The sequence below is a fragment of the Oenanthe melanoleuca genome, chromosome 1 (genome assembly GCF_029582105.1).
Source record: "Oenanthe melanoleuca isolate GR-GAL-2019-014 chromosome 1, OMel1.0, whole genome shotgun sequence".
Classification (NCBI taxonomy): Eukaryota; Metazoa; Chordata; class Aves; order Passeriformes; family Muscicapidae; genus Oenanthe; species Oenanthe melanoleuca.
The window spans coordinates 27,951,916-27,968,113 of NC_079333.1; the positions used below are offsets into that span (position 1 = coordinate 27,951,916).

A 16,198-nucleotide genomic window follows, 5' to 3' on the forward strand; every position below is an offset into this window, starting at 1 on the left:
ACAAGCTAAGCAGAATCAATGTGTTCCCATGGGGACTGGGATTGATATTATGACTGCTATTATGTCTGTTTCATGCACAATATAAAAAACAATAAAGGATTTGTGTGTCCTTGCATCCACTGTCCTGCCATCTGTGAGGTCAGGCACAATTTAGCTTTTAGAGATTAAATGAGATTCACTGGATATATAAACCTCACTTCATTAGAGATAATATAGTTCTATTTGACATTCCCATAGGGGAATTAGAGAGACAAGGATTATGCAAAGTATAATGCCAAATTTGGAAGAGGTAAATTAGGAACTGATTCAGTGACTATAAGCAACTTTGGCCTTCATGACTTTCAAGGGGCACAAAACCCAGAGAGATTCATGGAATGTAGTTTTTCTCTAAAAGGTAGTAAAGGTCACTGCAAACATGCTTTTATGCTAGTACACAGATTTTACCAAGTTTAAGGGCAAATCTAAAACTAGGAGGCACTCTAATTATTTTCCTAGAAAAAGCACAAAACTAGTCAGAGAAAAAGCCATGCAGATCTGGATGTTCTTGTAAATAGAAAATTTCAGTAATTTCTTATATATTAAATGCCTGCATTCTTTTGGAATAGCAGCTTTGCTAAAGAATGCAGATTTTTCACATGGAAAACCATTGCTTCTTGGCATAGACCAATATTGGCATATTTGAATTTTAATATTATTCACAAAGTTTGAATGTATTTTATTTTAAAATACATATGGAAATGTAGCATCATCCTAATTCATTCCATTCAGTAGAATTTTGTGGGGGAGGATAGCAGGAATAAATTAAAGATAATTAATAAATAATGTACATTTTTTAACTAGAAACTCTTTTTTTTTTTACCCTTCAACAATTTTAAAAGCAATCTTTTCTACAGGAGCCAGTTAGACACAGAGTGCAGTTTAAATGTTAAATATTATCAATTCTGATTCTCCCCACAGGTTTGGTTTACTCTTTATCAATGGTTACTTGCATTGTAGAGTCTTCGCTGCCTTCAGCAGATATTGTTTTCATTCACATAGCTGATCTCTCTAACAGATAAATTGCCCTTTATCTTGCTTTTCTTTTTTTCTTTTTTTCTTTTTTTTCCTAGATTGAATGCTCAAGTATATCTGACTACTCAGAAAAAATTATCAAGGCCAACCACTTGGACAACAGTAAGACATATATAATTTTTTTTTCAGGAAAAGGAGAAGATAACAGTTTTGCTTTATTCTGATTAATTTATGTTGTGTGTTTTACATGTAAATGGTAGTTTTGCAGAATCTACTTATGTAAATACAAAACTAAACACCTCATTCTAGGCACTACAACAATTCCTAACAGGAATTACTGTTAATTCTGTATTTATCAGAGACAAAAGTAGTACATAGAATTTATCAATGGGAAGTCTGGTTTAGCAAAGCAGAAGGAAGACCCTATATTAGAACTGAACTTACCAAATTAATTCTGCAATTTGAATTCCTCCTTCTCTCTTAGACAGACTAGAAATACAAACACACATTCTGACATTCAAATTGAAATAAGGTTTAAAGCAAAAATTTTTCACAAAGTTTTCTGACCCCCACTTTAATAAAATACTTTTTTCATAACCTTATCAAAACACACTCACAAACAAAAATGTTTGAATCATAAAATAAAAATATCATATCAAGCTTTTTTTTTGCTTGAAAAGAAAGCTGATGAAATTTCCAAGTACATGGAAACTCCAAATTGAAAAAAACGAACAAAAAAACCCCCAAGACCTAGAAGTAACCCCGAGCTACTGAAAACCCTAAGCACAAAATAATCCCCAACAAGTTCTATTTCATGCCTTCAGTCCTCCTACAAATCACAGCACAGAAGATATCTTGGTAACAACCTAAAAAATCAGTCTTTTTTTAACTGAGGCCGTGAGACAGCTCCTGTTTAAAAGTGCTTTTTTGTGCAGAGCTTGCCTTTGCTGCAGAGCAGGTCATGGCTGGGCTGTACCAAGTGCCCCCACTTTTAGCTGTGTCTGCGCTGATGCTCTGCCCACACACACACAGCAATGGGTTTCTGTTCTGGTTCAGATCTGTTCTAATTTTTATTGCTGTCACTGGCAGTTCCTCACTGACCCCGAGCTCTCTGGGAGGAATATTTATTGAACATCATGGGCAGTGGTGTGACACAGCAGTGACGTGGGATACAAGAGGCCAGCCAGCGTATGCACCTCTTGGTTCAGGAAAAGAAGGAAGCAAAGGACCAGAAAACACTCTTCTCCACAGCAGGGATAAGGCACTAAAGCAGTGAGGTGTGAGCTGCTGCATCCTGAACCTTGGATGCAGAGGCCATATGTTCCCAGAATGACTTTCATCCCCTAGAGGCACAAATTGCACACTGCAAATCAGTGTGCGTTTGGATTTCCAGCAGCAGGAATTGTGTGCGAAGGGACCGTTGCCAGAATGAATTAGAAGGTTCCAGTGTGCTCCAGAGGGTGCAGAAGTTATTTATCTCTGCTTTCTCCTCCTTTTCTACCAGGAGAAAGTGACTGGGAAACTGTGGAGGCAGAAGCAGAGCTGCCTCCCTTTGGGAGGAGACTTGGCAGGACAGGCTCAGCACTCTGCCTGCCTGCAGTTTGGTCTGCAAGCTGCACACCTGAACCAACATTTACATTTTCACACTCTACACTCACCCACATTCACTTTTATTTTAATGTAGCCAGGTACTGAGCCAGTGGAAATTTTCTGATTTTTCCCCCTCTAAATGTTTTGAGAAATGCAGCGTCAGCAAAAGGGGCTGAACGGAGAGAAAATCCACTGTTTCCAGAACAGATACATGCAATACAGCTGGAAACAGTCTGCTCCCACATGATGCCATATGAAGTGAAGGGAGGTGGGAGGAACCAGTGCTGATGCTGCTGCTTGCACTGTGACTGTTCTTGGTGTAAACAGGGGGCTTCAGAGTCAGCTGTCAACAGTGCTAAACAGCAGCTAAACAGCTCTAAACAGCTAAAATTCGCCCCAAAAGCATTGGGGCAGTGAAAGTTCTTGGGAGAAAAGAGAACTAAAGAGACCTCATGGCTGGAGCTTGTAGGCATGAAGAGTCTTCAGTACGTCTACAGATGAACTGTTCAGTTCCTAACTGTGAAAGAAATGAGTTTAAATAATGGCAAAGAGAAGAGAATTCTACTCTTTTCCAGTCAGATTGCTCTTATCAGCTGATACCTTGTGGTACCAGTCTGAGTCAGAGTGTTCCAAATTTCTTAGGGGGCCAGTCTGGATTAAAAATTTGCTGTGCAAATGAAGTGGCCACATCTGGTTAGAGTAATATTAGTACTTCATGTATTTGGAAAAGATAAAGCCTCCTTTTCCCTGGGCTGAGTTCTAGATATCACTCAACCCACACTTCCACACTCAGCCAGCTAACCTATTTCTAGCTAAATTAAATTAAATTAAACTACCTTCATTGTTCTGAAACGGAACCATTTCATCAATAAAAACTGCTATCATTAAAAATTACCATTATTTAAGGGTTGTGAAGCAATCTTATCAATTAGTAATGGAAAGCACAATATTCACCTTATTCCAAATTTCAAGTGCATCTGTTACCTTGTCAAGGAATCCAGAACCATGAGACTTTATCCACTGCAACAAACAATATAAACAGCAGAGAAACACACATGGAAAATTATTTAGCACAAGATGAAAATACATTTGTAAAAAGGAAATATATATTTTTTAAAGCAGGAATGATTGGTAATTTGTGTGGTGGTCCTAAAACAAAATTGTATTTTACAAATGAACTAAATATGCCCCACCATTTAAACATTAGTGTGTAAACCTGCAGGGATGTTTAAAGGCTTCTAAGTGGATTCTTTGCCTTACTTGGTCAATGATCTAGAAATCTGCCAAATTGCAAAGGGCACTGTAAAATGAGGTCAAACAGGTAAGCAGGTAAGGACTTTTTCTGTTGCTTTTTGACACAGTGGGATTTTTTGTTTGGCCTTTGGATTTTGGGTTGTGTTTTTTCTTTTTATACTGATGCCAAAAATTCTATTTGTTATACTTTCTCTGAATAGTTTTTAAAAAGTGTGAAATGCATTGAATTGCATGGAGTCATGCCTTATTGACAGGCATTCAAGAAGAGAATCATATTGAAAAGGTCAGCCTGACATTCACCAGCAAGGATGTCCGTCAGGTGTTTTATTATGTGAAACGTATTTCTTTGGATTCTCTTTTCAGTAATCACAATATTTAAAGGTAAAGTGGAAGAAGTTGAATTGCCAGTGGATCAAGTAGACATCATCATCAGCGAGTGGATGGGTTACTGTCTGTTCTATGAGTCAATGTTAAACACAGTCATCTTCGCACGAGACAAGTGGCTGGTAGGTGCTCTGCATGTCGGGCTCCTTGCTGGAGCAATCACCATTTATTTTCCACAAGCTTTCCCTTCCCTACTGTGCCATAACAAGACACAGTCATATCTCCAAGCGCCATTTCCTAGGCTTTAACGAGGAGATAACAAAGGGAGCCTCAGTGAAAGAGCTTTGCTTTTGATTAAGTGCTGGCCGGCGAGGTTTGCGTAGACACTGTCTAATGGCATTGCCACAGGCTGCAAGGTTAAAGCTGGTGTGACAATCTGAAGGAAAACAATAGAGGCATGCAAGGGGTGCTTGTCTGGTTTTTGTATGTGCAGTTCAAAATGTGATGTCTTTGTCAGGTGAATAGATTACGAGATCCATTTCCCCACAATTCATCAACAGAAACCTGGAGGGCTAATGTTTCCAGACCGAGCTGCTTTGTACGTGGTAGCAATTGAAGACAGACAGTACAAGGACTTCAAAATTCACTGTGAGTAAGCACCTGCCAGTAACACTTTTCTGTGGCTATTTCCCTACCATCTTTCCTTACCAGTAGCCTACTGTAATCTCCTTGCAGGCCAGAATTCCAGTATAAATGTGGACTCTGAGAAAATGTTGGTCTGCTGATAAATTCAGGAAATTTGCAGTAATTTAAAGTGAGCGAAGGAGAGATGCATGTATAAATTGATGAGGACTTTGCCTGGAGTTATATTAATAGCTCTAGCTATATTTAAAATGTGGATTATAGGAGATTTAGTTTTGTTGTTTTTTTGATAAATATATAATCCATCATAACAGCCACAAAACCCAGTAATATTCTTTTGCCATTCAGGTCCTTATTTTTGCTTTTAACATAACAAAAACATAAAAACAGTAAGATACGAATTAATTGAAGAAAAAAACCTAGAAAAAAACTTTATCTCCATGATGGCTTGTCAAGAAGGAAAACCCCACAACATGTAATACTTTTTAAAAAAACATTTTATGCTAGAATTTTTAAATTAAAAATAAGGATCAGAAATCTGAATTTTACTTACATGTTCAAAAAGGGTTCTAATTTTGGGGTTTTTAATACTTCATAGATGCATAAAATTGACTTTTCCTTTGCTTCTAAAATGTTGGGAGAGTTTCCTTGAAGTATCATTGAATAACTGGTGCTGTTAGTGACATCTACAAGTGACCTAGTCCAGGCTCTTGCTGTGATCAAATGAACAAGTTTTACATTATTTCATTCTTCTTTTCCTTTCAGCATTTTTTATATTTTATTTACTTTTCAGAGCTGGTCAGTTTCACTTAAAGGTATTTTCTATTATGGAAAAAAAAATAAATCACAAAATCCCTAAGCAGATTTATAAACCAAAGATACATGTGAAAGTTTGGGTTAAATTAGTGGGTTCAGACAACCTTTAAATAAAAATGCCTAACTCTTCATTCTTTGACTCTCACCTCCTCCCAGAAAAGAAGGCTTGGTGTTTCTGTAATGAAATTCAGTGCTAATACACAGAACTGCCAGTTGGTCAAAATTGCTATTTTGGGTCAAAAGCGGGGCCAGTGCAGTGGGAGGATGACAAGAAGTCTCTGTAGATGCCAGGAAGAATTATATCTCCTCGTCAAGCACAGCCTAGGTTTTTCTCCTTGGCTATGGGATGACCTTGACAGTTAAACTCCTTACAAAAAGTACAGATTCAAATGGATGTATGAGGCATCCATTCTGTAAAGGAATCAGAGACATTTTGGCCTAAATTCTTTCACTTTGCTTTTGAGCTCCTTCCTTTCCAGACCTTGAGTCTTTTTCTTTTCTCACAGGTGATACATCTGTTTTCAAATTGTTCCATTATTTGTCATTTGAAAAAATGTTTCAAGTAATTTTTTCCTCTTCTAAAATGTTGTTTTCCTTCAAGACACTTTATTTTCTGATTCCACCTCTGATTTCACTTCCCTCCTTTATATACCTCTGCGTCTTTAGTTATTTCTATCTCACTATCTGTCTGCACCACCATCTTGTCTCTCCTTTCCATTTATCAATATTGATGATACATTTCAACTTTTCATCTTTTTTTCTCTTAAGAGGGATAGAGTTTTGCCTTCATATGAGATGTGAGCCTGAGCATTTTAAAGGGCATTCAAGAACCATTATATTGATTAAGAAATAATGCGATATGAGTTTTCTAAAAAAACCTAACTTCTGATTTTTTCTAACTGAAGATTAATGTCACAGAGTATTACTACAGTCAATTACTCTGATTTACTGCAAAATGTAAAGCATATAATTTTATTTTTTACCTCCCATTACAGCTGTCTGCCTAAGACAGATTGGGGCACATATTTCAAAGGTATGCCATATAGGCTGAAGTGCAGTAAATTATGGAGACCCCAATAATAAATAAAAAATTAATAAATTGTTTCTCCAGAACTTCCTAGTTAATCTTTTCTGAGTAATCACATAAAAATATATGCCTTTTATAAATATAATCTGAAGTTCTCACACTCTCATGATGCCTGAAACAAAACTTTCAGCTCCCTTGAAATGCTGAGAAACTTGCAACCCAAAAAAGAGAAAATAAAGAGATATCAAAGAATCATTAATGTTTTTTCCCAATTTAGGAATATGCAGATTTTTATATCACACTGCATTTTCAGTAGTACTCTTCTGGAAACCCCAGTAGCTCAAATACTATACACTGAGAAAAAAGAGACATTTCCAACATGCTCACAAATGGGTTTATCTGTTTACTTTGTCTTTTGTTCAAGCAATTTTTCAGAACACTCCCAGTATTCAGTTTAGATTTCGAGGTGAAGCACTGAATGGACCTTGACTTACATGCTTCATAAGACTAAGATTCCACTTGTTTGAAGGTTCTTTTCACTTTGTTAAGCAACCTTAAAAGCAAAGCCAGCGTACTTTTCCATTTTTCAATGTTTTCTTTTCATGGAAAAAATCCTCAGCATGATAAGAAGCATCTATTGGAACAATCAGAAGAACATACAGAGGAATGGCATGACTTTAAAATCTTTTCAAAGTGAATCTTTTGCTTCTCTGTCATGATGTACGCACAGATTAAAACTTGGAGTCACAACTATTGAAGCACACCTGCAATTCTACTCCTGCCAATAATTCACTCACTGAAACTAAAACTACTTAAATAATCAAAAGAGTATGTAAACTGTTGATTGAGTGGGAGTCTATGGGGGGGAAAGAAAAAAAGTGTTAAGCAGAACAGATAGGAAAGGATAGAATCCCTAACAGCTATTCCCACCACTCAGCCTGACATCAGATGGTTTTGGGCAACAATCACGAGTGTCTAAAGCCATGAAAATCATTGACAAATCTCTTATAACACACTTTTATAGATGCCAAAATATAAGGGTCACTTGTTCAAAGATGCACATTGAGGGCTTATTTTGTCACAACTGCATTGTCTGTAAAACAGTGAAGATGACATACACAGCTGGGAGCAAAGAGCTGAAGGAACATCTGAAAATTAGGGGATGATAGAAATTCTTTCAAAAGAAAAATGCTTTGAGAAGCAAAAACTATTTTCTATTATGGCTGCTAACCTTGACAAATCCATTTGCATTGACAGGGTGGGAGAATGTGTACGGCTTTGACATGACCTGTATTAGGGATGTTGCCATGAAGGAGCCCTTGGTGGACATAGTAGATCCAAAGCAAGTGGTGACCAATGCCTGCTTAATAAAGGTTTGGTAATTCTGAGTATACCTAATTATGAATGCTTACACCTAACTGTAGGGTTCTTTTGGGCCCTGCTGCTTATGTTTTGCTGCTGTCTTTGTGTGGTTTGAACCAGCTGCAGAAGCTATCATCACAAAATGCTGTCACACTAAGAAAGAAAATTGTGCAGTTTTAAATTAGCCAGTTCTTGCATTTTTCACGTGCTCAGTACTGTTACCTGACCTGGGCATGAACATTGATGCCTTGATTTCTTATAGATTTCCCAAAAGCAAGATGCTCCTTATGTCTCTATTAATCTGGTTATATCTGTAGGCAGTAACTCGAGATTCTTACAAATTTTACTAGTGCAAATACTGGATGAAGAGAGACATGGTATATTTAGACACAAATTTTAATTGTCCTTCCTCTTTTGTGAATATAGTTTGGAAATTACTGATTGAATCCTGCTGAGGAGAAGGGGAAAATGATATCGTTTGCAGTACGAAAGTCTGAAGTATCAGTTCTGAATTGATGATTAAATAAATAATTAATTCCAGAACATGTGATCAGAATTTAAGCTCAAATTATTTCTCTAACTTCCGAATTCTTAGCTTTATATAGAATATTACTGCTCTGTCTCAGCCCCAACATCTGCACCCAGAGGTTAACTCATACCCTGCTCTACATATGAGACAGAGAGGTCACTAATCCCTGTTCACAAGATTATGTTAACAAGGAAGGACCTGCCTACAGGAACACTTGAAAGCTCTAAAATTCCCTTCATGTGAAGGAATCCTCCTCGTGTGGAGCAACTGTCATGAACAAGGCTGTCTACATCAATAGCAGTGGTAGTACCAGCTCCATGAATCCAAGAGCTCATTTATCCTAGAGTCACTTCTAACTTTTCCCTTCCACTTTTTGCCAGTAACAAACACAACAATAAATACTCCCATATGCAAAAGGGAAAGCCATGCCTCCAGTCTGCCAAACCTCTTCTGAAAGCAGCAAAAAGGAGCAGAAGCAGAAACTCTGGATGAGTATGTGTGCATGCACAGTCCATCTACACTGAGGGGAGCACAAGATGGCTGTGCCTGAAAACAGCCTCAACCAGAGCAATTTAAAATTGCAGCACACACAATAGAAACAGCTATTTAGACTCTGTGAGATATGTCCAGAGAGAAAGAGATCAGGGAGCAAAATGGGTTGGTTGCTCTGGAATAAAAAACTGCACGCCCTTAATTGAAGTGCAAATCCAATGCTTTATTTAGAAGGTCTTTGAAAGTAATTTGGTTTAAGATGACAGATAACAATTTTCAAAGTGTTTCTATTCAGGTTTTATATTTAGTTTTGACATTTTTTGTCCATAAATTGAATGGAGCTGTACCATGTAGGGGCATTATGAGAGCAAAGCAGGTAATAAGTACACAAGTACAAACCACCCTCCATTCCAGAATCAGCCACTAATCTCACAAACTGATCACTAAGAAAAGAGAAAACTGTCAATGAAAAGCATGAAGGAGTGAGGTTTAAGTTCAAGATAGCAATATGGAAGCAGAAAAACAGACTCTGTAGTTATATATTTTTAAATTTAATTCACTTTTGCACATGGTTTATTTATATAAAATGCATTTCTTTTGTCCTGAAAATATTTGTGAATTCAGAGAACGATATTAGCCTAAGAAAACATTTGAGAATAAACAAAGCCATAATGTTTAATTATTCAAATGTTTTATTACAGCACTTTTGGATAGCACAGCTTGTTCATATTAGATTCACAGAGGGATTTTTAGGGTTGTATTCAACCCAAAGCCAGCCAATTTAGGGTGCCTACCAGATGAGTCTCTACATTAGTCAGTGGATGGACCCATCACTAGACACATTCCTCAGAGACCAGTCAGAGTCTTGTGCTTCTGCAGTTATTTCAATCCCCAATTTAGATGCTCTGAAATCAGCAAAATAAGATATCAACTGTGCAAGCTGTGTAGCCATGGCACTTATCTGACATGCTGGAGACTTGAGTAAAATTTCCTCTTTTTTATTCCTCAGAATTTGAATGTTACCCAAGTCCTGAATGCTTTAAGGAACTTCAGGCACTAAGCCACAGGTGCACTAGGGGTGGTGCATGCAGAGAATGCAGCATCCTCTCTGCTGTGAGAGCCATTTTCTTTTGCATGATCTCTTAAATACATCTGAGGGGCACAGGATTGGTCCTGCCAAATAGGGATCCTCTGTTTAACTTCCATACCAAATCAGACAGGGAGAGTAGCGAGAACAAAGCATCTTCAAACCACAGAATCAGTAAGTGAGCTCAGGAATAAGTGTACCAGGTGTCCTGCTGGGGCCTACTGCTTTCAGTAACACTGCCAAAAAAAAATTGGAAAAGTTTGTTTCATGCTTAGCTGTGTTTTCTTCTCTGATCCAAAATAAACAAACAAACAAACAAACAAACAAAACCTGAAAAACTCCACCAAACCAGGACATCCACTGAGATTTGCATGTTTAGCTTATTTCTGTGCTCACAAAATCCTAGCTGAGTAACCTGAGTGTCTGGGAAGGAGATCAGGAAAGAGGTGCCTCTACAAACAACCTTACCTTCAATTTGTATCATCTGTCTCGTGTGCAGTTAGCTGTAATGAGTGTTGCCATTTTATATAAGAATATATAGTTGCCAGAGTACAATTCAAAGAGATCACCCAAACCAGACTTGGCCATTCTCAGAATTATATTAATTAATAAAAAAGTCCCCACTTTTGTCTCCTACCTTGCATTGTAGAAAAACTATGTTTCTTTCCTTAAAAAACGGACTGAAAAATGACCAACAGTTTATTCAGGACATCAGTTTAATATTTTTGAGAAATTTCTACTAACTTTTCTAATGAAAATATTTCCTAGTGCTTTTGATTCCACTTTACCCTGCACAGCTAACACAGCTCAGAGAGAGGGAGCTAGTTCCCTTTTATGTGCCTTACCATTAGACTTAAGCCCCAATTTCCCCACAGTGGGATCACTAAAAAGACCAAAAGTTTCAGAAGTCTGCAGCTATCACCCACCAGTTTAGGTTGGCCAAGCAAATTTTGCAGGCTGCTATGGAAATTTGCCAGGAGACCTGAGAAATTTTCATGCCTACCATGCTTTTTTCTTACCCTCTTTTGAGGGGGAAAAGCCAAAAATATTTGAAGGTGGTCACAGCTTTAAATGACCCATTATATGCATAGGTCACTGATAAACACTAGTGCCACAGGGTGTCATTGCAATGCAGTAGAATAATTTTCATTATGGTTAAGTTGTTCTTGAACAATAATATTAACCAGACAGGCCAAAACTATGGCTTGCTTAAATCATTTCCCTGTAAGTTTTCTAAGTCTCAGAATCATGAATGTGGTCCATGCATAGAGCTCAGTAACTGAAATACGGCTGCATCTTTCTATGTTTTTTTTTGCAGTCTTACCTTAGATTATAGAAAGCAATTTCTACAAGAGCCCTGTAATGTGTGATCCAGACCCTGTTCTCCATTTTTGCAGCGCAAGTCTTAAGAAATGCTGGAGGTCAGAGACACAAGTCCTGACTCCAGCTGGTAGAGAAAATTTGGATTTCTGCCTACAAAAATTCTGCTTGTCTGTCTGCATGAGCAATAAAGGTACCAGAGCAATGAGAATGAGCAATGAAGGTACCAGAAAGTGCAGAGAAAGCATTTCCCACAGCATTAGAATAGTACTTCAGACTTACCATCCTCCCCATCATGACTACGAGGTTTGGAAACAGCCCAGATAAAAACAGAACCTAGCTGGGAAAATCATATCCATCTGAAAAACACAGTTTAAACCTTGAAGAGTGAGATTTAAATATTGATGGAAATAAGCAATCCTGGAGACTACATTGTTGCTTCCAACTACTGCCATCAAGCCATAGTACGATTGACATGATTTGCTTCTGTCTTGTTCAAGAGTGAGATCCCTGTACTCACTGTTTGGAATCAGTTACCTGACACAGGACTAGAAAGCATCAAAAAGCTTTCATCATCAAGAAGCAGGCCCCTCTCGTGCCTCAGATGTTTTGACTGCTTGACACAGTCAAATCACTTTCCTTTCCAGAGATGAAAAAACAAATACGTTCATTTTTATTACAAAACCCAGCTCTGGCATCTTACCTTATGCTGACAGTTCCCTGATTATAAAAGGCCTTAAACTGGACCTCTATCTCCATTTCAATAGCTACCTGTATCTATCAGAGCACCTTTTCACCCTGATTTTCCTGTGCTCCTACAGCCCTTCCCTGCCATTCCCAAGAACACATGCTCTTCAGTGAGTGTCCTCTCTGTCAGCATAGTCAGATAACTGGACCATCTGCTCATTAATTGATACATTAGAATATACCTCTGATTTCTTACAGTGTTAAAAGGCTGCCAGTTGTCTTTGTCTGATCATTAAATGAAGTAGTAAAGTACCTCATTTAACACGTATCTGAGAGTCACAGACGTCTGCCTGTAAATGTCTTTTTCTTTCTCCTCAAAAACAGGAAGTAGATATTTATACAGTGAAGACTGAGGAACTGGAATTTACTTCTGCATTCTGCCTCCAAATTCAACGCAATGATTACATTCATGCCTTGGTCACCTATTTTAATATTGAATTTACAAAGTGCCACAAGAAGATGGGATTTTCTACAGGTAATCTGTATTTCTTTTCATTTCATTTTTGTTGCTATCAGTCTGTCAGTGCTGCTGGTTAGATGTACAAGAAGGTGTAATGTACCACCACGTTTGAATTGCAGTGATTAAAACTATTGAAATTTTGGGGGAGGTGAGCAGGATGGGGAAAGGACAACTGCTTATAGTAATTCTGTGGAAGCTGAGGCATAATTTCACAATGGCTATCAAGCTTAGAGCTCAGCAGGAATTACAGCCTGTGAATTTATGTCCCTCACCAGTCATATCTAAATCCTGTGTCAAGTTTCTCGGATTAGACAGAGAATTATCAGCTCAGAGGGAGATAGCAGCTCTGCATCCTAGTTTTCCCCAAATCCAAAACTCAACAAAGCTTGCCCCAGAGTCTAGAACAAAACTACCATTTTCTCCAAGCTATAAAAACACACGTACTGATTATGTGAGTCATCTCTAACAATCCAGATGTGAAACTATAACTTGCCTTGGTGAGCAGATATTTAAAGGAATAACTCCATTCCCTTAAGGCATTGTTTATCAGGCTGAATACACCAGAGACTCCTGCAATAAATGCAAAAACCTCATCCTGTAGACAACCTGTGTGTAGACAGGAGGGTGAAGTGTTTCTCTGCCTCTGTTCAGTTTATCATGGTAATGTAGGTGCAGGAGAATTGCCCCATAAAAACGTTGTTTGGCCATCTGCTGCTGAATGTCACCACTCTCTAAAAGGCTGGTAAAGGTTCTCACCTGGTGTCTGTTGGCAAAGCTGCACTGAATTCAGTAAAACACACCAGTTTGTAGGACATGTCAAAATGTCACTTCACTGATAGGCATTTTTATAAATTATGAATAAGTGTGTAATTTGGGGTGGATTTGGAGACCTGGGCCTGCATTACACACACCCCCACTGTGTTCTTGGGGCACAAGTTCCCAGTTATGCCAGGCTTTTCTAGGGAATGTGGCCCTGCAGAGGGGCCCTGCATATGCAACTGCATGGGTGTGTACAAGGCAGCAGTTATGATTTAGAATATAAATTAAATTTCACTTAGATCTAACATGTTTTCAGTTAGAAATTTTATGCAGCCATGGCCAAATAGTAAACAGTCTGGATCTGAACTCCTACAAGAAGGTATCTCATTGCGATTAACAGTCATTAATTGGGATTAACAGTCATTAAAACGGTCTGGACACATAGACAGAAATTATCTGGTAAAATCCTTTTCCTTTTGAAGACACTAATTTGCCAGTCCAGTTTCTGAAAAATGTTGGTTTATATCAGTCTTTTGATTCTAAAAAATAGTTAAAAATTCCTGTCCTGCCAGGTTCTTTAAAAAAGCATCAATATTTATTTCCCCAGTCACAAACTATTTTCAAAGCCAAGTAATTTTTTTGAAATATTGATGTTAAAATGAAATAAGATCATTATTTTATTGAACAATAATGATACGATGTTAATAATGATACAGTGACCTCATGTGACTGGGGGATACAAATAGAAGAAAAATAAATTTATCAGAGTCTTCGTTTTGCCAGGTTAGGAAGTCTTTGAGGTCCTACAACTATTCTTAGGTTCCTAGATGCTCTTGACTGCAAGAATGGTAGGAACAAGAAGTGACCAATACAAGTTCATCAGACACTGCTCAAAGATTGGAATTTAAATCAGAAATAGAACCAAAGAAGTAAATTAAAAGCCTGAAATAGCAAAGAGATTATCAAAGTGATTCTGCTAAGCAAGATAGAAATTAATTTAGATTAGTTTCAATTTATGGCAAATTGCCCAAATGCCTTTTAATAGTCCCAAACGAAATCAAGGTGCAAGTGCTTTTTCATCTGCTCTATCCTCCTGGAAACTATAAAATTTGCTGGTTCTGGATCACTAGCCAAATGTTTCATCTGCAACATTGTGATTAATAATTTTTGATTAACCTTTCCTTCATGCTGTTTTATCATTGTTTTTCAAACTAGTTTAGATTTCTGAAATTCAAAGAACTTAGTGGTAAAGATTTTCCCAATTTGAACACATGTGGGTTGAAAGGATAAAAATGTGCCTATCTTGCCCTATAACCCCTTTTGTGGAATCTTTCTTACTGGGTGTGATTCACATCTGATATATTCCAGTAAAAATTAGAAGACAGCCCACAGACAGCCAATAGAATTGTATTGTAAAATACATTTGCTAATAAAGTACATAAAGCATTCTATGAAAAGAAAGGATTTTTTCCAATTGTTTCTGAGCCATAATTTGATCTGCAAGATATTTAAGAAATTTCAATAAGTGATATCCATTTATATATTTTTAGCACCTGATGCTCCTTATACTCACTGGAAGCAGACTGTCTTCTACTTGGAGGACTATTTAACTGTGAGACGAGGAGAAGAAATTTATGGGACTATATCCATGAAACCAAATGCAAAAAATGTGGTAAGTCAGCATCTCGGATCCTAATTCCACCTCTACTGATCACAAACCAAGATCAGCAATAAAGAAAATGCATAGGAGTAAAACAATGAGCATGCTAAAGGCATTCAAGTTTATTAGTAAGAATTCCAGTCACAGCTCCACCAAAGCTGATGACAGCAATGATAAAGCAGTGCTAATGGTAAGAAGTCAGCAGGCTAGCATGGGAAGGGAGAAAGGATTCAAATACATCACTGAGTCAGCTGCCCTCTGCAATCAGCTTGACTCACATTTTGTGACGCAGGCAGGCAAGGGGTTTTTCACACTGTCACTGAAATCAGTGGAAAGATCCCTTCTGCTAGCACAAGTTGACCAAGAGTAACACTTCAGTTCCACTTCTATGGGCACTGAGTGATTTGCCACTCGGTGCCCAAGGACAGTCCAACAGGAAATTAAGTAACACATTTCAGAAGAATGCTTGTAAGGACTCACTGATCAAATGTATTTGAACTCACTAATTGAGTGAAAGGGTTGTTTAGAAATTGTGCCTTTCCATAGAAAATACAGATGCTTTATTTAAGGGTAAAGCTAAAGCATGATGGATATCACACTACCATGACTGTTGCAAAGATCCTCAGGTTCTCTGCTATGGGCTGAATCCCCCTAGTGCTTCTTTTAACTGGTAAGAAGACTGTGAGAGATGGTCTGAGAGACAACCAATGGCTGGATAGAATGATGAGATATGATAGAATGATAAAGATGAGAATTATGGCTTCGGGGAGAAACACTGGACCATTTTCTGCCAAAAAATTTGAGCAGTATCTCTTCATTTTCTATTACAGTAAACAGCAGTTAAGATAACCTGATTGTCCACCTATGCAGTTTATTGTGATTGTCAAAAAATTGCATTTGTTAACTACAACAAATCTTAACATTTCATTGTCTTCCCTTTTTGCATTGCTTTTCCATTTTTATAATAAACACAGATTGGATATGGTAGTGCTGATACAGACAGAGAAATAAACACAAAATAAACTTGGCATTAAAACAAACATATTCATCCCTGAAGCTACTGGCTGCAAGAGGAAAATAATCTGTTTCCCCACCCTTATGTTGTCCTAGGGGGACTG

At 37.7% G+C, this 16,198-nt stretch overlaps 1 protein-coding gene across 1 annotated transcript in view; it reads left to right on the top strand.

The window, feature by feature from the left end:
- PRMT8 (protein arginine methyltransferase 8) overlaps window positions 1-16,198 on the top strand; it is a 58,445-nt gene that overhangs the window by 38,315 nt on the left and 3,932 nt on the right. The window contains exons 5-10 of the mRNA XM_056495528.1: window positions 1,110-1,173; window positions 4,219-4,361; window positions 4,740-4,827; window positions 7,922-8,037; window positions 12,526-12,676; window positions 14,971-15,092. Of these exons, the coding sequence (XP_056351503.1) occupies window positions 1,110-1,173; window positions 4,219-4,361; window positions 4,740-4,827; window positions 7,922-8,037; window positions 12,526-12,676; window positions 14,971-15,092 (684 nt within the window). The remainder of the gene's footprint in view (window positions 1-1,109; window positions 1,174-4,218; window positions 4,362-4,739; window positions 4,828-7,921; window positions 8,038-12,525; window positions 12,677-14,970; window positions 15,093-16,198) is intronic.